At 47.8% G+C, this 22,714-nt stretch overlaps 1 protein-coding gene across 1 annotated transcript in view; it reads left to right on the top strand.

Annotated features, from left to right (window-relative positions):
• Nucleotides 1–22,714, top strand: part of adamts6 (ADAM metallopeptidase with thrombospondin type 1 motif, 6) — a 38,118-nt gene that overhangs the window by 10,924 nt on the left and 4,480 nt on the right. The window contains exons 11-21 of the mRNA XM_056578980.1: nt 1,723–1,868; nt 2,529–2,595; nt 5,194–5,296; nt 6,990–7,123; nt 9,891–10,014; nt 10,944–11,024; nt 12,783–12,946; nt 14,115–14,253; nt 17,259–17,388; nt 18,067–18,271; nt 18,859–19,035. Of these exons, the coding sequence (XP_056434955.1) occupies nt 1,723–1,868; nt 2,529–2,595; nt 5,194–5,296; nt 6,990–7,123; nt 9,891–10,014; nt 10,944–11,024; nt 12,783–12,946; nt 14,115–14,253; nt 17,259–17,388; nt 18,067–18,271; nt 18,859–19,035 (1,470 nt within the window). The remainder of the gene's footprint in view (nt 1–1,722; nt 1,869–2,528; nt 2,596–5,193; nt 5,297–6,989; nt 7,124–9,890; nt 10,015–10,943; nt 11,025–12,782; nt 12,947–14,114; nt 14,254–17,258; nt 17,389–18,066; nt 18,272–18,858; nt 19,036–22,714) is intronic.

The following is a 22,714-nucleotide window of genomic DNA, read 5'->3' as shown; positions in this document are numbered from 1 at the left end:
AGAGAGAGAGAGGAGTGGAGAGAGAGAGAGAGAGAGAGAGAGAGAGAGAGAGAGAGGCAGATTTAACATGGATTACGGCGGCCATTGTGGGTGGATGGTCCGGGGTCTCAAAGGGAAGAATGGCAGCGTGTCACAAGCTGTCACCCATCATTACCGTTAGGTCAGCGGAGCCTTTCAGGACCTGGGGCCCACAGAGGGGGGGGTGGGGGGTCTGTGCTGTGCAGGAGGCCCCAGGTTTAGCCCGGGGGCTTTGAAGTAGCTTTGGGGGCAGCGATGGGAGAGCCACTGGTGTACCCCGTCTGCCCCCGCCCGTTTCAAAGGAACGCGGATGCTGAGCCCAGATGTAATGGAAAGAGATGGAGAGAGGCCAATAGGAGGGAGGGAGAGGACCGGCCAATAGGAGGGAGAGAGGGGACCTGGCCAATAGGAGGGAGGGAGAGGACCGGCCAATAGGAGGGAGGGAGAGAGGGGCCTGGCCAATAGGAGGGAGGGAGAGAGGGGCCTGGCCTATAGGAGGGAGGGAGAGAGGGGCCTGGCCAATAGGAGGGAGGGAGGACCGCAAATAGGAGGGAGGGAGAGAGGGGCCTGGCCAAAAGGAGGGAGGGAGAGAATGGCCTGGCCAATAGGAGGGAGGGAGAGAGGGGCCTGGCCAATAAGAAGAGGTAGAGAGGGGCCCGGCCGATTGGAGGGAGGGAGATAGAGGACCGGCCAATAGGAGAGAGGGAGACAGGGGCCGGGCCAATTGGTGGGAGAGAGTGAGGGACCTGGCCAATAGGGGGGAGAGTGAGGGACCTGGCCATATAGAGGGAGAGAGAGGACCAGCCAATAGAGAGAGGGAGAGAGGAGCTCGGCCAATAGGAGCGAGGGATAGAGAGGTCAAGCTAACAGGAGGAATGAGCTGCCCGGCTAATGGGAGAGAGAGGGAGGCCCAGTCAACAGTAGCGAGTGAGAGAGGAGGGGGAGAGAGGGAGTGGTGAAGCGGTGAAGGGGGAGGTGATTGAGAGACAGGGAGGGTGGAGAGGGATGTGGGCGATACAGTGTCTGTGGTTGGTCCATAAGAATCCTGGGTGTTGGACCAGACTGAGGCTAGGGGGAGTCAGAGACTGCACCTCCACTGTTATCTTACTGCGAGTGTCTGTTGGAGCTCACCTCTCGCATGGTCATCAAACTGTTTATAGGGTGTTGAAAAAACATAAAACAGGTGTACATTCCCCCACACACATTTATGCACGCACACAGAAACACACACACATGCAAGCATGCACGCACACAAACACACACACACACAAACACAAACACACACATACAGCCATGCACGCACACACGCACATACAAACAAACACACACATAAACATACAAGCATGCACACACATACACAAACACAAACATATGCAAGCATGCACACACAAACACACACACACACACACAAACACATAAAAAACACACACACACACACACATACAGATACACAAACACACACGCATACATATACAAGCATGCACACACACACACACACACACACACACACACACACACACACACACACACACACACACCACACACACACACACACACACACACACCCCACACACACACACACACACACCCGCCCACCGAACATCTTCTTGCTTCCAAACACATGACAGAAAACGCACGGCTCGGGATCTCTCCGGCCAGACGAATGGTAACCCGGCGTCCTCTCTCCCCATGTCCCCCGAGCAGTGGTGCTTCCAGGGGGAGTGTGTGGGGTTCGGCACCTGGCCCCAGAGCGTGGACGGAGGCTGGGGCCCCTGGTCCACGTGGGGGGAGTGCAGTCGGACCTGTGGTGGGGGCGTATCGTCCTCCATGAGGCACTGTGACAGCCCAGCGTAAGTAGGCAAAGTAAGCCACAGCCAGCTTAACACATCCAGTCCGTCGTACGCCCTGGCCTCCGTCAAGTGTTTGTTAAAAAAAAGTGGTGTGGTGTGTGTTATTGTGCGTGTGCACGTGTGTGTGTGCACATTTGCGTGAGTGTGCCTGCATGTGTACGTGAGTGTGTGTTTGGGAGTGTGTGTGAATGGATAAATGAGTTTTATAACAAATGTGGTGTGGTGTGCGTCAGTGTGTGTGTGTATGTGTGTGTGTGTGTGGGTGTGTTTGTGTGTATGTGTATGTCAGTGAGTGTGCATGTCTGTGTTTGTGTGTGTGTGTGTGCGTGTGTGTTTGTGTGTGTAACTAGATGAATGATGACCCATATCCTTCTGATAGGGACCACTGACTAATGTTTGCATTGTTACTGCACATCAAGAGAGAGAACCCACCAACAATTCCAGCCTATTTTCCGAGATCTGCACTTGCACCTTTCATCACCATTGGATGGATTTAGTGAAAAGAGGAGAATGGTGGCGCACATGTTAGACCAAACAGAAGGAGGAACCGAGAGATCCGGCAGAGGTTGTGCTCTAATGTAGTGCACCTGTGGAAGGTACTGTGTTACCGAAGTACAACTCCTTTGTTTACGCGTCGCATTGCTCTCTTGTGTTTCTTAGCCCCTCTGGAGGAGGAGGAAAGTATTGTCTTGGAGAGAGAAAGCGCTACAGATCCTGTAACACAGACGTAAGTATACATAATGACCTCCTCCTCGCTTCACTTCGCCTCGCCTCTTCCCTTCTCCTCTCCCCCCCGGCCTTCTCTTCTCCGCTTCTCTGTCCTGCTCTCCTCATCATCGTCATCTTTTCTCCTCTCCTTTCCTCCTCTCCTCATCTCTCCTCTCCTCCTTCCTCCTCTCCCTTGTCTATCTCTTCTTCTGTGCTGTCATCTCAGTATTGTGTATAAAACTCTCAAGAGAAGAAGGCGCTTGTCTTGCCGTAGAGAAACGCTGGGCTCTGGTATGCCCCGATTGTTGCAGCGTGGAACAGATGCAGGGTGCGTCCACCCAGACACACTGACCTTAGATGGATTTGGCCTGTCACTGAAGCCCTGGCTATCCTTCTCGCTCCTCTCTGGCTCCGCGTTCAGGCAACTTTGTCTGCCCTGTGGTGGATTTAGATTGCGTTTTAGTTTTGTGTTTATAATCTTTTTGTTGACAGCAAAAAAAAAAAAATGGCCCTAGGACACGGTTTGACTCTGCCTGGGTTTTATTCGTCGGGAAAGTAAATGAAAACGATTTCAAGTAATTATGCATGCTCGTGATATAGTTTGATGCCCAAAAGTTATTTATTCTTCATCATTTGACGGATGTCATTTGTGTCGAAGCCTGGAAGGCTTTTCCATGTGTACTTTATAAAGACAATGTGATTTAAATCTCTTAACAGGGAGGGGGGTGAATTTGCGTAAAACCAATATTTTTGCAGTTTCTGCCTTTTTCACAATCATCCAATAAAGTATGTGCAGTGAAAACGGTGCCAGCGAGTGAGCCAGTGGGCACAAGAGACAAATAAACACCTATTTTCTGTTTCCAAGCCAATAATTAGACCTCTCAGGTATAAGTTCTCTAAAGGTCTTCCTCCTCAATCCAGGGGATTCTTTGGTTTACCTTATAAGGTTCCCCGAATTGACCAAAGGATGGTTATTCTGCAGCGCAGTGGTAACCACACTGTAAGCAATTTAAAGTTAGAAATGTAAACTAACGAAAGATTCTGGCTTCTTTGGGCCAATACGTCTCAGTGTTGTCAGCACCGTGTCGTAATCCTGCCTAAATAAGTTACCTGAGAGACTTATTAGATCATATATCTTCAAATAGACTCATCGTCATTTTAGGGGTTTCACTTTCTTGGCTTTTCTTCCCTCCCTTCCTTCCTTCCATCCTTTCCTTCCTTCCTTTCCTCCTCCGTCTTTCCTTCCCCACTCCTCTCCATCATAATCCAAACCGGGTCAATCGGGGCACTCGGGGTTGCTTTGGGTTTTGGGCCCGTAGGAAGACTTAGATGCGAACACTCATAGAGCACTAGATACGTAGACTCTTAGATACGTAGACTCTTAGATACTAAGAGCACTAGATACGTACACTCATAGATACGTAGACCCAGAGATACGTAAACTCTTAGATACGTAGACTCTTAGATACGTAGACTCTTAGATACGTAGACTCTTAGATACGTAGCCCCTTAAATACTAAGAGCACTAGATACGTACACTCATAGATACGTAGACCCAGAGATACGTAAACCCCTGGATTAGGGCTCTTAGATGCGTAGTCTCCTAAGTACGTAGACTCTTAGATACATAGACTCTTCGATACATAGACTCTTAGATAAGTAGCATCTTAGATACATAGTTGTTAGATGCATAACTCTTAGATACGTAGACTCTTAGAAACGTAGTCTCCTAAGTCTGTAGACTCTTAAATAGGACTATTAGATACGTAGACTACATAGACTCTTAGATACGTAGACTCTTAGATACTTAGACTCTTAGATACGTAGACTCCTAGATACGTAGACTCTTAGGTACGTAAACGCTTACACACGAAGTGCCTTAGATACCTGGACCCTTAGATATGTACTCTTAGATACGTAGACTCTTAAATAGGTAGACTCTCAGATACGTAGACCCCTAGATACTTAGAATCTTTAAGATGTATACTATTAGATACGAAGACTCTTAGATACGTAGAGCCCTAGATACGTGGACCCTTAGATAAGTACTCTTTGATACCTAGACCCCTAGATAGGTAGACTCTTAGATACATAATATCCAAAACGCGTAGACTTTTAAACACGTAGACCCTCGGATACATAGAATCCTAGATACGTACCTGCTCGTCTATACTGAGAGGCCGGGCGGGTGTGCCAGCCTGCACCAGCTCAAGGTCTCCTCGGGCTGAAACTGTGTTTCTCATTACCCACACAAAGACGTGTTTTATTATTCATTGCAAATAAACACATGCAAACAAAGGAGCATTCCTCCAAATGCAAAACACATTGTAGTGCATTTCTACATTGTCTGCAATTTTTCTTTTCTATTTTTCTGGGGTGGGTGGGTAAGAGTGATATGTGGCAGAAGCCTACAAGGAAACTCGCAGACAACTGCAGACGAGTTATTCCCCTAAATACTGAGTCGTTTATAATGGATATTGTTTTAATAAGCAGCCCCGGAGAGAGACTGCAATATTCATGATGAAAAAAAAAAACATAACACTACTAACTCTTGTTTCTGCGTGACATGATCCACGCCATTCCAAACCCTATTTCATCCGTCTCTTATCTGCCTTAGACCTGTCTGGCGGGATCCCGAGATTTCCGGGAGAAGCAGTGCGCTGACTTTGACAGCATGTCCTTTCGTGGGAAGTATTACAACTGGAAGCCCTACACTGGAGGTACGTACGGCACGAGAGAGAGGGAGAGGGAGAGGGAGAGGGAGAGGGAGAGAGAGAGACAGACAGGAGAGAGAGAGAGAGAGAGAGAGAGAGAGAGAGAGAGAGAGAGAGAGAGAGAGAGAGAGCTCTGCCTCGTCCACTTATAGTCTGTTAGTGGTTCGCGAGCCGGCCGGCCATCTGCTGTGCTTCACGAGTCCTCTGCCGTCTTCTCCACGGCTCGGTTTCCTTTTTTTTTTTTTATGACTCATCATCAGTGACAGTCTGGAGGGTGACCTTGTTGAGCAAACAGCCTGAGAGGGAGGGAGGGAGAGAGAGAGAGAGAGAGAGAGAGAGAGAGAGAGAGAGAGAGAGAGAGAGAGAAAGGAGATAGGAAGATGAGAGAAAGGGGGGTGGAGAGAGAGGGGCGAGGGACTAAAGAGAGAGAAGAGAGAGAGAGAGAGAGAGAGAGAAAGGGGGGTGAGAGAGAGGGCGAGGGGGAGAGACCAAGAGAGAGAGAGAGAGAGAGAGAGAGAGAGAGAGAGAGAGAGAGAGAGAGAGAGAGAGAGAAAGGGGGGGGGGGGAGGAGAGAAGGCGAGGGGGAGAGACTAAGAGAGAGAGAGACGGAGAGAGAAATAGGGAGGGAGAAAGCGTGCAAGGGGGAGGGAGAGAGAGAGAGAGCAAGAGAGAGGAGGAGGACAGTACGTACGGGATAGACTGGGAGAGAGAGAGAGAGAGTTTGATGGGGAGAGAGAATTCCAAGCATTCCGTAGTGAAGTTTTGTGTGGAGTTGGACGCTCCTGTGGGCCGTCCAGGACGCGGCCGCAGCCTGTCAACTCTGGCCTTTGCACGCGTTGACTTCTGCGTTGTATACACGCAGTCTGGCTGCCGCTGCTGCTGCTGCGGCCTGGAATGAGATCTGGGCTCAAGCTCACCGCATTTTTGGGTTCATTGTGGACCGCCACTGCTGATCCCCCGAAAAATAACAGATGTTACTGGCAGCAGGTTTTCCAAGAATCGTAATGTGGCTTTATCGCTGCAGTATCGCAGCATTGTTATGTTGAAGTGTCCTCTCGGACACTTCAACATAACAATGCTCCAATTTGGTGTAGCATTGTTGTAATGCTGTGCAGTGTTCCTATTTGTGAAGAGACATCAGGTGTTACATTTGAGCAGGAGTCCATCACATCTCAGTGGCGTAAACGCTCACTAAGACCACCACGACATCCATGTCATCGTCAATGCGATCGCAATGAGATCCTGATTATTTGACCAGCCAATGGCAGCATCGACCCACGTTTGAATGCTTTCATCTGCTTATGCTTTGAGGTTTAACCTTTCTCCACACAATGCTTAATTATCTTCACTGAGGCATGACCAGGTGTTCTCACCTGTATGCGATAAACTGTATTCATTCCAGACGGTTAATAGCATCCAAATTGCATTACGGTTTCAAAACTGAAAATATCCACTGTATACGAAAGAAAGAACAATGTCTAATATATATACGAAAAATAAATCTATAATATGAGCAGTAGAAATCAAATATGAATAATAAACACGGAACGTGAAGGAAAACATTATTCCAGCAGAGATAAACATTATGATACGGCACATTGTTGACAGAGCACAAGTTAAGCACCTCATAAGCCTGGGTGAACAACGTGTGTGTGTGTGTGTGTGTGTGTGTGTGTGTGTGTGTGTGTGCGTACCCTAGGCGGCGTGAAGCCCTGTGCACTCAACTGTCTGGCGGAGGGCTACAACTTCTACACCGAGCGCTCCCCGGCCGTCATAGACGGGACGCGTTGCCAGGCCGACTCCCTGGACATCTGCATCAACGGAGAATGCAAGGTAACGCGGCCCTGCCGGACACGTCCAGCGACGCGCCTCACCGGGCGCCACCTCGCCAGGCGCCACCTCGCCGTTCAACCTTCAGTCGGGGACAGTTGCCGTGGTAATCGCCGCGAGGTGCTCGGCTGCCCGGGATTGGTCGCTTCAGGCCTTGATGGCTGTGTGGTTCCACGTTGACGCAACGCAAGGGGGCTTTACGGACCCTTTAAGTTCTTGCGGACCCTCCTTGCGTTCACCGCAAGGGCCTGACGTGCGCCTCCCAACACATTTTTAGCTTGCGTCGAGGCGACGCAGCATTAAGGGCTGTGATTGGTCCGCCCACCAAAAACCCCACGCAGAACCAAAACAGGTTAACGACTTTGTCGAGGCGTCCGCGCGGTCATTGCGTTGCGTCGAAGTGGAACCATAACTGAGCCTTGAGGCGCCCCTCTCACTCCTAAGAGGACCTCATCCTTTCTGAATGGGTTTGTTTTCAATATACAAAGACAGAGGGTTCACGGCGTTCCCCGTGGAGAGCCTATAACGGCGAGTGAGCCGGTACGCTGATTTCACTTGTTTAGGAGATCTGTTAACCCGACGCCCCGGGTGGTTTGTTACACAGAACCATCTGGGAAGTCGTCCTTGAAAACGCCTCGGAAAAGGCGATGCGCTTTAAAAAAGCTCTTTGGCTAGGTGATGGGATGAACCATCGGTCAGTGTCCATCACGGAGTGGATCACGTCGTTTCCTCAAAGGACCCTGATTGGTCCCCAGCGGGGGGTGGTTCGGACACAAACGCATCTTTTGACACCCGGTGAGATGGATTCCTGCGGGATTGGTAATCTGGTGAGTCCAGCTGCCTCGCAAGGTTAGGAATCGATAGCAGCATCAAGAACACTTTTTGTAGAATTCAAGACGTTCTTGCTCTTGGATAGGAGCTCGGTGTGACTCACAGACTGCAGCCCAGTAATACTTTCCACCTATTTTGCCCCTTGCATACTGTGGAACAATCTAGCCTTCTGAATCGCTTGGAGTCGATTGTGAATTATGATTCACAATCATCAAAAGGAATCTTATCACGCTCTGCAGCTTGGACCAGAATTGTGTTTTGTATAAAACAGGAAACCCACATGCCCAACTTACAATTAAATGTTTAGTTAAAATAACCATTTAATAAACATGTATTATATCAGACTGAATGGGAAGCCATAACAACTGTTTCATGGGGGGGGTAAGGCTGGGTGGGGGCGGGCTTTAATGCCCTTTTTGTCACAAGATAATGGCACAGCGTGTCACGCAATGGGTGTGTATGCGTATATCTGTGTGTATTGCTGTGGCTTACAGAATGAAATCAATCTTTTGTTTCTTTTCGGCCTTGTAGACCACTGTGTGAATTTGTGACATCACCTCCAGAATACTATCTGCAATGTCATAGAAACAAAACATAACAAACTGATTACGTTCATTTATCCATGAGCGTGTTTGGAATAAGCATAATTTGTTCACACAAAGCTGTATTATTTGTGGTCCAGTGGAGAGACTTCTTAGCTAGAAGGACTGGTTCTGTTTGTCGTGACGGAGGATCTCTGGAACACTTTTTGTTCCAGAGATTAGAGAACCTCAAAGGACCATGTTTGTGGACATGTGTTGCAGAGGGAGAGAGCTAGAGAGAAACAGGGGTAAAGAGAGAGATAGGGAGTGAGAGATGGGGACAGAGAGATATAGAGAGACAGAGAGGGAGGCAGAGAAAGAAAGTGAGAGGGAGGGAGGAAGAGAGAGGGGGAGGGATAGAGAGGAAGAGAGAGTGTGAGAGAGTGTGAGAGAAAGAGTGGCAGTGTCAGAGCGCTGAAAGGTTGCTGACATGAAAATAAGTGTTTGGAGCGCGAGGGTGAAAGAGAGAGAGGGCGAGAGAGGGCTCACTCAGGGCTTGGTCACACTACCTCCGTCCGTCGACGGATCTCATTGACTTTGAATGGGGCGCACACAAAATGCGTTGTGGGTCCGTCCGTCCATTCGGCTTCGTGGCCTGCATCAAAAAGTTTCAACTTTTCAGGCAGCGCCGGATCCGTCAGCCATCAGATCGCGGTTATGCAAATACACTCCACATGTAGCGGGAAGCGTCCGTTGACGGATGACCGAGGGCGTGTCTGATGTATAGGGGACTAGTCTGTGTACTGTAGACGCATACTGCAGCCAATCGAATCGCTTCCTGCTACGAAGCCGATGCGTGGATATAAATACAAAAGATGACGCAAACAACAGGTGACAAAAAACAATCGTATCATTTCACATCTCTTAAAAAATATATAACGGCTGGAATTTTTCTGCTTCTTCCTTCCTGCTATTGCAAAATGGATCCAGTAGACGCGTGGAAGGTATTTGCATAACCGCGATATGATTGGCCAACGGATCCGCTGCCTGAAAAGTTGAACATTAATCAACTTTTTGATGCAGGCCACGGACAACCTATTACAGAAGCCCACGGAGCCGAATGGACGGACGGACCCACAATGCATTTCGCGAGCGCCCCATGCAAGGTCAATGAGAACAGTGTGAACAAGGTGTAGGAGAGAGAGAGCGCAAGAGAGAGAGAGCACAAGGGAGAGAGAGACACAGAGAGACACAAGAAACATTGGGATCTCGAAAAAAAGGACGTTCAAGGATGAAAACCTCACACACAGCAGTCCCTCACAGTGTGTTTGTGTGTGTGTGTGTGTGTGTGTGTGTGTGTGTGTGTGTGTGTGTGTGTGCGTGTGTGTGTGTGTGCGTGTGTGTGTGTCCTGCAACAGCATGTGGGCTGTGACAACATCCTGGGCTCGGACGCCAAGGAGGACCGCTGCCGTGTGTGTGGAGCAGACGGCAGCACATGTGAAGCCACTGAGGGCCTGTTCAACGATTCCCTACCGCGAGGAGGTACACACACACACACACACACGCACGCATACGCACACACACGCACACATACACACACACATGCACACATGCACGCGGGAAACAGGCGGGACACAACATATTAAAGGTCCCATGGCATGCTACTTTATGGATGCGTGTGAAGGCGTTCCCACAGAGAAAGGGGTGGTAACCATTTTCCTTATGACGACATATGGGGCCACATTCCAAATCCGAGTTCCTGAGCTTCCATTTTTTTCAAAGGCGAGCAGGATACCTAGTGCTCGTTTTACACCGAACGCAAGTTTTTGCCTCTGGGGGACCATAGGCAGGCTAGGGGAACTCATATTAATGTTAGAAAACCTCATAAAGTGAGATTTTCATGCCATGGGACCTTTAAACACAGGGATACAACATATTATACACAGAGACATAACATATCATAAACAGGGACACATCATATCACAAACAGAGACACAACATATTATAAACAGAGACACAACACATTATAAACAGAGACAAAGAACGCATAGAGCATATTTCTCCTTCTATGGTATGGCCTGCAAACCTTGGAAAAGAATATGTGTGTGTGTGTATCTGTGTGTGGTTGTGTGTGTGTGTGTGCATGCGGGCTTGCGCATGCTGCATACGTTTACGTATGCTGCATACGTTTACGTGGATGTGTTTGTGTATGTGTGTGTATGTTCGTGCAGTGTGCACACATGTTCGTGCAGTTTGCACGCATGTCCTTGCGTGTGGGTGTGTATGTTTGTCGGTGTGTGTGTATGTCTGCACATACGTTGAATCATTTGGTCAGATTCATGTCGTTGATTCCATTCAATGTCGTGTTTTTTTTCGATTAATACAACTCATGAACCACAAAATACACTCATGCAACCTATCTTTCATGACATCAGAATCGTCCCTGCGTTGCCTCATGTTGTTTCTCATAGGCTACATGGAGGTGGTTCAGATACCAAAGGGCTCGGTCCACATCGAAATCAAAGAGGTCGGCATGTCCAAGAACTACATCGGTAAGTCGAGCGCTGGAAATCAATGTCGCGATCAAACAATAAGCCAAGCAAAACTTTTTAAGGACTTCTTTACGCCATGTATCTCGAAGCCGCTACTCACTCTGTTGTGCGCAGTGCAATAATGACCACAATCTGGGATCAATAAACAAATCTAATGTTTATTAAATGAACAACAACAGGCAATTAAAGAGTGATATTAGGATGTTTCCATTGTCAGTCTTCTCTCCGTCAACCGCCCCCTACCCCGAGCTATAAAGCTGGTTTAAATATCCAGTTGTCTTGCGAAACCCTCCTGAATCTCTCATCGATATGTAATGGCAAGCTTGGCCGTGGCCTGTGCTCCTCCGTTCCAGACTAAACAAAAAAGATTTGCAACACCGGCAGGGTCGAAAACTAAAACAATCAAGAAAGTGGATTAAATTAGTTTTGTTTTTTGGAGCGTGGAGGGACGGCAGGGGGGGAACGATGACTTCCATTAACCCGAAGCATCAGTGGGTTGGCGTTGTTGAATTTATTGTCAATCCTGGGGTGGGATGGGGGGGGCGGGACTGAGGGAGTAAGACACACTTCACAACAGACAGCGGAGTTGAATTTACGACCGATTTCGGCTAAATTGTATCTTCTTTTTTTGGTGCGGTGGGGGGGGGTGGAAATGAAATATTTAATTCATTGTATGCCCATGTTTGAATTGCTGCTTACATTGAACTCGTATTTAAAGTGCCATGTTTGACTTGTCTTGTCTGGATGTTGTGGAACAAAAGCACATTGTGTTTCATACCGCCGCATTAAAACGATAACACTGTTACTCACTGTTTACATTTTCCAACACCAGCAGAAGATCGCCGTCCCTAAAGTGGAACGGTTCTGTCTGAATTGTTATACGCCGACAGTGAAAACGTGTTGAAATTCCACCGAGAAATGTTGATAGTATTGTCTCGTGTCCCATCTGTGTAAATACCGGATTGAAGGAAGAGTAGGACTACAGAGCCATAGAAAACGGGGCCTCCAAATTTGGCCCCAAGTCAACGTGGAGAAAGTAGATATTTCAGAGCTGTTGTCCCTGGAGACCAACCTTTTGTTGTGACGACCAGACAGATCGGTATTCATGACATCCATCCAAGCTTTCACCTGAAGTGTGAGTGTGTGTGTAGTGTGTGTTTCTTTTACTCCCCTAAACCAAATGTGTGTGTGTGTTTGTCAGTGCACATGTTAATTATTAGCATGGGCTTGAACTTCAATTTTATGTTTATCATCCTTTTTTTTATGTGCAAAGCAATTTTAACGTTGGCTAAACAGATAAAGTTGCAGACAGATGTTTAAAAGTAGGCTTAAATGACGATCAATTACGGCAACCCTGTTTCAAAACAGCACTATCTCGTTAGATTTAACCGACCATTACTATTTACGATTCAGCCGTTTAGCAGACACTTACATCCAGAGCTTTTCTTTGATGCACGTCATTAATGAGCAGGTAGGGGTTAAGGGCGAGTCGGGACCATTCAGCTAAGATTAAAACAACCTAATCCCCTTACTAGACCATCCCGCCTCATTCCCAATCGCTTGCTAATTAACATTAAAAAAAAATAGCGATTTATTTATGCATTTTTATGCTTTATGAAAGAGTGAGAAGGACAGGAAGCTATGGGAGATAGAGGGAAGGACAGGCAGCAAAGGACCGCGGGCAGGACTCACACATTTTTATTAATTCTTATAACTAACATTGAATAACATTTCTGTTCATTCTTTCCTGTGTCCTAGCGCTGAAATCGGAGGGAGATGACTACTACATCAACGGGGCTTGGACCATAGACTGGCCCCGGAAGTTCGACATCGCCGGCACCTCCTTCCACTACCGACGGCCCTCCGACGAACCCGAGTCCCTCGAGGCGCTGGGGGCCACCACCGAGGTCCTGGTTGTCATGGTACGCGGAATTCGGCAATATCCGATAATCGTGAATTCGTAAAAAAGAAATGAGGCTCTTAAGCGCTACAGGCCTCTTGACAAAATGTGTTGCATCTGGAGGGTGATTTATCGTGAGTTTGGAATTTATTGATTATTGGGGGGAATAAGATAAGGAAAAGTTCTTATCTCTAGTCATGGGAGGTTGGGGTGGGGGGGGGTAGGGTGAACACATGATCGATTCCATATGTGCGATGTCGATGATGCTATATTGATCCCCTGGGGGGCGAACTCAGTTGTTTGCGCTGCTTGGCAAACAGCTGTGACCTGAATTAGTTTTTTAGGGTAAGAAGTCCATAAAATTGCTTAAACTGTCAGAGATGTGGGCCAGGTCTTATTGTGTCTGTTTGTGTGTGTGTGTGTGTATATATGTGTCCGTGCTTGAGTGTTTCTGCGTGTGTGTCTCTGTGTGTGTGCTAGTGTGCGTGCGTGCTTGTTTGTGTGTGTCTGTGTGTTTGTGTGTGAGTTGGTTTTACTGGGTTCTTGGTTCCGCCTGACGTCTGCTAATACAAACAGGGCATTGCATGATCGCATGATGACTTGACGATTGAGGAATGAACGGATGAATGAGAATAACTGGGAAAACAATGAGATCAGGAAACATATGTGTTGATAAACACATTATTAACCTGTTAAGGATTTAACAGATAAATCACCCCTGTCTTCTTGTTGATTTATCCCTGCCTATATTCATCAAATCGGATTGAATTCTCAACACTTAAGTAATAGTTTTTATTGTGCATGTTCAAGCACTTTGTAACACTTTATTAATGATAAACAATGTACTATTAAGTGTGTCTTGATTACGTTTGTCATGTATGTTGTGTAGTGTGAGTGTGTTCGTGTGTGTGTGTCTGTGATCGCGTCTCACATTATTTCCACAAATGCGACAGAACAGAGAGGTTTATTCCGCTTAAACCACAGTTACCATTAATTACTTTAATCTATATCAGTATTTTTTTTTCAAACTCTTAGAAGGCAGAGGTGCCCCGTTTATGAAAAATCATGTACTTCCACCGATCCTTATGGACCAATCAGGAACAAGCAACCGCCCTGGCGTAATCCAAATTCCTTTAACATCAACGTGGGTATCAATAACAGCATTCACCTTCTGAGTGTCCTCCATGCAGGTGCTGCTCCAGGAGCAGAACCAGGGCATCCGCTACAAGTTCAACGTGCCCATCCAGCGTACGGGGAGCGGGGACAACGAGGTGGGCTTCACCTGGTACCACCAGCCCTGGGCCGACTGCTCGGCGACCTGCGCCGGAGGTACGAGGCCCTCGGGCCCGGCGTGTGGACGCTCCCCCAGAACACCGTATACGGACATGCACTGAGCATACTGCTGCTGCTGACATACATGTGCACGAACACACACGCAAACTCCCTCCGATAGACCCACACACGCACACACCGAACTGCACACACACACACACACACACACACACACACACACATACAGACTCACTCCAACATACCTGCATGCAAACACATACACACTCACGCTAGTATACGTTCACGCACCAACACACACACACACACACACACACACACACACACACACACACACACACACACACACACCTAAACATATGTGATCATGCACACACACCCACACACTCCCACAATTACTCCAACACACACACACATACACACACACACTTTCACATCACTCCAACACACACACTCATTCCAACATACTTGCACATGTACACACACACACACACACACACACACACACACACACACACACACACACACACACACACACACACACACACACACACACACACACACACACACACACACACACACACACTCAGCAAAAACCCGTGGAAGATTGCCACATACTGTTTTTCTAAAGTTATTTTTAAAAGGGTCTTACTTTCCTAGACATTCTTGACTACACGCTTAGCGGGTGTGTGTGTGTTAGGGCTGTCAATCCTCCCCTCAAATCATATTCGAATTTCTAATGCTTCTTATGTTGAATATTCGAATAATATTCGAATATTTTAATGTTTTTTTTATTATATCATTATATACACCGATACCATCCTATTATTAGGCCTACGTCCCGCGTCCACTAGAGGGCGCGTCAACCAAATCTGTTATGTAACATTTGCAACAAGTTTTACCAAATCAATACAAAACGTATATAAATACGTAAGATATAACGCCAGAAATATTCAAGCAATGATGTTTAATGAAGAAGCTGATGTTCAATCATTCAAATACACACACACACACTGCTATTTTACGATGTTATTCTTGGCTGTTTTGACCGTGGCTCTTCCTCAGCCGCTAACTGTTCTGCGTACTCCGAGTAATGCACTGAATGGAGGTGTGCGCTCATGTTGCTCGTAGTCGAGTGGTACTTTAACGACTTGCAGCATAATTTGCAAATGACGGGTTCTCTGGATGTAATCTTCCCGTTTCTCGATGGAAATCCGAAAGTTATGCTTTCCATCTCTGTGTCTGCTCGCGCGCTGCTTCCCAGCATCTTGTAAGCATACAATGCCGATTGCCGAACGTCACGACGCACGACGTTGACTTTGATTTGCGTCGTTGCTCGGCAAAAGTTAAATGTAATTCTTGACTTGTCAATAAAATGTGCAAAAAAAAAAAAAAAAAAAAAAAGGTTCGAACGTTAGTTGCCGCACTCGAATGTTCTCCTTTTTAAAAAATTCGAATTATATTCGAATAGCGAAGTTCGTTTTGACAGCCCTAGTGTGTGTGTATGCGCGTAGTGGTTCTTTTGTTCATCTCCCCCCACAGAAACTAAACGCAGTGTCCCGTATCATCGTTTTAAGAAGGGTTCACCAAAATCATTACTTGGTCCTTCTTGTTGGGGCCATAATAAATGTGGTCGCTTTTTTCCTTTCCCACATCTCAGCCGCAGTTGATAAACACGGTGTCATTTCTATGAATGAGATGCAGTCTTATGGTTCACTAGCCTTGCTTGAGATATAGGCGAGTCAGGAATCCAACTATTTTAGGCCCGAAACCACAGCAGACTTCTCTGCCAAGACCCCCCTGGCCCCATCCCACCCCACCCCACAAGAAAAAACAAAACGACTTAACCAAACCTTTTAGCCCAAAAGCAATGGGTTTCAAATAACAGAAAATAGTATTTCTCCCCAGTTGTCAAGCTCTGGAAGAGTTTTCCATATTTCTGCAGAAGCATGACCAAGTACGACCAGGGTTGCTTGGGGAGCCGTTCCATAGCTGAAGAATCCTTGGACTATTACTACTCTGCATCCCACAATGTCGTAAACTGGAATTGATGCTGAGAATGCGATTGATCTGAGACCGAAGTGCACCAAATGATTGATTAGCTAGATAGTTACACGAGCCTTCCTCAGTACGTTATGTTCCACTACTCATCAAATGTCGTTGGACATTGTGTCGCAATAGTGTTATCAGAATGATTTTAACAGACTTAGGTTGAGGGACGTATTGACTGCATTCAAAGGGAGCTCCAACGTTCTAGAACAGTAGCCCAGAGTCGTTTTGTCTGGGGGCACGTGCACCCACACACACACACACACACACACACACACACACACACACATTCATACACGCACACATACGCATGCACGCACGCATGCATGCATGCACGCACACACCCACAGACACACACAAACACACACATTCATATTTTATTACATCTGCCAGACAAATCTGGTGCTGAATATGTCCCATGGGGATCAAGAGAAGCTGGTATGGCGCACACACACACACACACACACACACACACACACACACACACACACACACACACACACACACACACACACACACACACACACACACACACACACACACACACACACACAGTGCACAGAGGGAGGTTGGTCAGTGATGGGGTAACTCTGTATCTGCGAGCCAAAGAAAAGAGTTTCTGCTCTGTAAAAGTGATTTGCCAAGATATCCTGCAAAGAAGGAGGAATTTACATGTCTGGATTTACTACACGCTGAAAGGGGGAGACCAGTTCAGCCCCAACAAGGCACCCAGCACAGAGGCCGGCTCCGGTCATACTATAGTGTTAAATGTGCATCGTATCTTTATTTGCCTATACCAAAGGGTTTACTTGTTTTTTGCATGGATGTTTGTATAAATGTGTGTGTGTGTGTCAATATCTGTGTGTGTGTGTGTGTGTGTGTGTGTGTGTGTGTGTGTGTGTGTGTGTGTGTGTGTGTGTGTGTGTGTGTGTGTGTGTGTGTGTGTGTGTGTGTGTGTGTGTGCGTGCGTGCGTGCGTGTGTGTGTGTGCGACAGGCTCCCAGAAGCAGGAGATAGTGTGCAAGCGGCTGGACGATAACTCGGTGGTGCAGAACAGCTACTGTGACCTGGAGGGGAGGCCCTCGGAGAACCAGAGGGCCTGCAACACAGAGCCCTGCCCCCCCGAGTACGTACCCCCCCCACCCCGTCACCCTGCACCTCGTCCCACAGATCACACTACACACTCACAGGCCCAATCCCATTTCTACCCCTTGCCCCTTCCCCTTCCCCCTTCAAAACAAGGGGGAGGGGTAAGGGGAAGGGGTAAGGGGTAGAAATGGGATTGGGCCATAAGCTCAGGTCTGATGGCAGAGGAGCTCAAATCACGGTCAACGGGGCCTTTTACTTGCGTTGTCGCGTTGCTGGATTCGGGGATCTGTAGGTGCATGATTGGCCGTTCACAGTGAACACAAACCCGGCCAGCATTACTAAACTGAGTTTTAAGGTTTCCACTTTCCTTTGAGGTATCCACTCACAACAATGAGCTTTCTTCAGTCTCATCTTCAGCGAAACTCCACTCTCAGTATTTGGTTTCGTTACCTCAAAACACTGTGAATATTCCATTCTGTATAATGTACGCAATGTCTGTCTACATATGTTTATTTGTTATGGTCTTTTTGCACTATTATCTTGTTATGTCACTCTGTTACATGTTATATGTTGCGCGGTAAATATATTAATAGCCACATTTTCACAATTTTCGGCCTGGGAATAAAGTTCACTTTGACTCTGCCTTTGGAGGCACTGCGGCAGAGGACAGAGTAACCTACCCCGTCTCTGGCCCACCTCTCCCTGGTCCTCCCAGGTGGTTCATCGGGGACTGGTCCGAGTGCGGGAAGACGTGTGACGGGGGCGTGAGGACCAGGACCGTGCTGTGCATCCGGCGGATCCAACCCGCCGAGGAGGAGACGGTGGAGGACAGCCACTGCCTCACCCACAGGCCCATCGAGAGGGAGCCCTGCAACAACCAGTCCTGCCCGCCGCAGTGGGTCACCCTGGACTGGTCCGAGGTACACCCGCCCCCAACGCTGGTTTGCGTTGTGTGCTTGATGAAGCAATGGAAAAGAAAATTTACTTTTATGTGCATTTAAATGAGCTCGCATGATTAAACAGCTATTCAAAGTATGTGAAATAACCCTTTTTTTTTTAATGGGTTTTGAATTGTTATACTGGCCTATCTCAGGATATGAAGCAATTACAAAGAAAATGTACATTTTTTGCTCATTTAAAAGAGCGCCTATCATTATTCAGCTATTCAAAGTATACAAAGTCAACAGTTTTATATTTCGGTTTAGCTGTGGAAAGGTTCCCTTTCCTTTTTTTACTTCCGACTCAAATCCGGCAACGTACACCAAAGTACACCGAATATTAAAATACTTATTTTAACGTGGCCAAACACACAGAGCAAATAACACAATACCAACTCGACAGAAACCCAGTGCTTTTGGCTCCGTCTGTCTCAGGTTCAGTGTAAGACTCTTACTGGAGTATCGCGTGGCAGAGGCTTAACAGTGATACCCCCCCTCTGCCTCCCCCCCCCCCCCCCCCCCCTCTGCCTCCCCCCCCCCCCCCTCTGCCTCCCCCTGCTGTCCTCCAGTGCATTCCTAAATGTGGGCTGGGCTTAAAGCACCGCATCGTCCTGTGCAAGAGCAGCGACCAGACCAAGGCCTTCCCGCCCGCACACTGCCCCGGCCACGCCAAGCCCCCCGTCAGGATCCGCTGCAGCCTGGGCCGCTGCCCACCCCCCAGATGGATCCCCGGCGAATGGGGACAGGTAAGGAGTGGCTCGCACGCATCCACACGGCGGCCATCTTTGATGGGTCTTTACTGTTTGGTTGATTGATTGGTTGATTGTATTTGACCATTTTGATATTAAATATAAACAGCAGGACGAATCATACATTAAAATACATAAAAAGTCAGGGATGACACAATAAAGCCTGAAGGATTGTTTCCATTCTGGTCCCTGGTTGTTTTATCCTAAGTGCCTCAGAGTGGGTTTCGAGATAGGAGCAGCTAGTGGTAAGGGTATTGCTCAAGGACGCCCTACAGGTTAGGTTGTGGGACTGAAGGGTTGAACCCAGAACCTTTTGGCTAGGAGTCACCCCAACCAGTAGACTAGTCCTGTACCGTTCAGCAAGACACATTGATCTGCTGCTGTACGAAGTATGGAGTACATGTCATTAAGGAGCAGTCAGGGGTTAGGGCTCGGGTTACCTGCAGGTTAGGCGGTGGAATTTGGGTTCAAAACAGAGAACCATATTCGTAGGGTTGCAACCAGAATTGATGTAATCTAATTTTGATAATCGATTACTCTTTGAATTCATTTTTCAAGTACAAATAACAAATCATTTTATGATTAATGTTCGATTCAGTTCAAATCAAATATTAGTTTCATGGATCATTGTTAAAGAGTTTGGTTTTCCTTGGCTGCTTGTCTGACAAAGCAAAGCCGATTAAAACTTCACTTTGCACTCGGTTAGGCTCTGATGCATTTGCTATTATTTAAGTCATTTTATCGACTAAATGACTAATCGATCATTCAGGAGAAAAAATAAACAACGATGGTTTGATTAATCAACTACGAAAGTAATCCTGAGTCGGAGCCCGACTCAAGATAAGACCTGGGGGCTCAGAGGAGAATTGCTCAAGGACACCGAGGGGGATTCAAACCCGGAACCTTATACAGCTGGGAGTGACAACACGTGGAGCACCAACCCGCTCCACTAGCCCGCCAGACTATCCAGAGAGAGCTCTGGTTCTGTTCATAAATAAAGGCGCTGTGTCAGCGGGGCTCTGACCTTTTGGCTTGGTCCAATCAACAGCCAGCAGGGGTAATCCTCAGGAGGAACCCAGAGGACTCTCTAACAGAACAAAGATGGAGCAGACGGCCCCCAGGTGCTGCTGAGCGATGAACTTAATTTATACTTGGAAGACACGCGTGCGTGTTTTCAAGGAAAAAGGCGATGACGTACGCTGCTTGTGCTTGTGTTTATGTTTGCAGTGGGTTACTGCTTTCTGTGTGCGTGTGTGTGTGTGTGAGAGAGTGTGTTGGGGTGCCGGCAGGGGGGGGGGGGGGGGGGAGTTGTGTCTGTGTGCTGTCTGCTTGTTGGGTTGTGCGTCAGCATGTGTGTGTGCGTTTGTAGCGATGTGCATGTTTGTGTGGCTGTGTTCGTCTGTAAGGGGCCGTGTGCATGCGACTGTTGGTGGGGCTGTGTGCGTTTGTGTGAGAGAGAGACTGCGTGTCTGTGTGCAGTTGAGTGTGTGTGTGTTTCAGCATGTGTGTTTCTGCTTCTGCGTGTGTGTGTGTGTGTATGTGTGTGTGTGTGTGTGTGTGACCTGCTCCTGTGCGCATGTGTTTCAACAGGTCTGGTGTGTGTGATCTGTGGCAGTTATATCCCTGCTGGCTGTTTGAAGTTTATCTCTGCCTCTCGATCACTTCCAAGAACGCGACTTAGGAGCACGCCCGGCACGTAGCATTCTCGGGCTAACCCCGCTCTGACTCTCTCTGTTCGTTAGGGCGATTGTCAGCCACATGTCCCGGTGAAATATAGAACTGTCACTGGAACAAGAGCCTTGTCATTCTTTGATGTCTGGTTAACACTCGGTGCTCGTGTGTAAAAACAGGGGAGTTTCAAACACTGTCCTCACATGTGCAGGGCTACGCTACGCTTTGCTTGTGTTATGGGTTTGTATGTACTCAAATGATTCTTGCACTTTTTGGGCTATATCTTCATTGTTGATCTCACTTATTGTAAGCTTAATTAATTGAATGTAATGTCAACGAGTCACCCCCCCCCCCCCCCCCCCCCCGCCTTTAAAAAAACTGACGTGAAACACATCTCAGAAGTTCATCAGTGCCGGTAAACCTTTCTCTACTACGCAAGTCAAAAAAGAGGATTAGCTCGTTGGCTAGGTCTCCGCCGAAGACCAAAGTCCTCACGCGCAGAGGTCAACACTCCCGACGACACACAGCTGCTCCCCGCTTCAAACACACCACTTTGTGGTTCGCGTTTGAAACCCTCTCTCTCCGGGTTCCGAAAAGAAAAGGAGAGAAAAAGAAAAGTACGCGTTTCGCAAGCAGGCTGGTTTCCCAGGCTAGAAAGGTCATTGGCTGAAATCCCCTCTTAAGACTGGGCCCATTGATGCAGGCCATCTGTCAGGGCCCTAATAAAGACGCTGTAATTGGGAAGGGATGACATGTAGATCCCGGGCTTGCGTGGAGCCTCATCGGAGGTGACAGGGTGCGTGGCGGCGGGTGCGGGTGCGGGCCGAGGAACAGACAGACAGACAGACAGTCAGACACTCATGTCATGCTGGCGGACGGTCAACAGCCAGCTCAGCTGTACTGCAGCGCTGGCTCGCTGAGCAGCGCGTGTCAGTGCGAGTGCGTGCACGTGTGTGTGTTGTATCAACTTAATGTGACTTGAACCATTCTGCTTGTTATGTCTGTCTGCTATGGAACGCTTTGCACTCCTGAGCATCCCGGGAGGAGGGATCCCTCTGTCTGGGTTCCCTCTCAAGGTCTGTTCCTCGAAAACAAAGGGAGTTCTTCGTTGACCTTAAGAGGGCTAAGGGCTGGGGGGGGGGGGGGGGGGTGCAAATATATGCAAATATATGATGCTCTTGCTGAGAAAGTGTTATCGTATAGATGATTTACAGCCATATACACGACCCTCTTTGTTGTGTTAGAGGTAGTCACCAAGAAATAAGCAGAAGAGGAGACCATGGGGGAGAACTTGTGCTTACTTGCTATCACAAGTCTTGTTTTCCAAAGCCTGATCTAAGTAACCCAATTATTTTGAAGAGCCATAATAGAGCTATATCAGGGATTACAGGGATTACAGGTACAAAACAGATTACTGCATTTTCTTGATCTCTCGTCTCCCTTCTTATCACAATGTTTGTTTGAAACAAACGCAGAAGAACACAAGCAGGGACTGGACTCATGTGGCCCCGGGCCGCAAAGTACAGCCGGTGAGAGAGAGCGGAGCGCTTCAGTTCTTCCTATCCTTTTGGGTGATTGGCTCAGACAGCTCAGTTTACCTGGCAGGATTAGGTACACCTGCACTACGTCATCCTGTGGGTACAAAATAATCACCCTTCATCGACTGATGGACTGATTGATTAAATTGCTCCAAAATAGCAGGGTAGGCCGGGTGGGATGAGGTCGCCGGTAAGTTGTTTTTCGCCCTGCGTGTCGAACCCGTAACCCGAAGTCAAGAGAGGACATCCCTGGGTGATATGCCCCGATGTCGACATACTCCTGAACCATGTTTCTGAACTGAGTGCATTCAAGCAGAATGTTTTAATCAAAACGAGACGACTACATCTTAAGGTTTCATTCCACGTCGACGCAACGCAAGGGGGCTTACCCGTTACGTCCTTGCGGACCCTCCTTGCGTCCTAGGGCCTAATATGCGGCTCCCAAAAATTGTTACCCTTTTTGCTGC

The sequence above is a fragment of the Gadus chalcogrammus genome, chromosome 19, assembly GCF_026213295.1.
Source record: "Gadus chalcogrammus isolate NIFS_2021 chromosome 19, NIFS_Gcha_1.0, whole genome shotgun sequence".
In the NCBI taxonomy this organism is placed as follows: Eukaryota; Metazoa; Chordata; class Actinopteri; order Gadiformes; family Gadidae; genus Gadus; species Gadus chalcogrammus.
The sequence above is the reverse complement of the archived record's forward strand: the minus strand, read 5'-3'. Positions and strand labels throughout refer to the sequence as shown.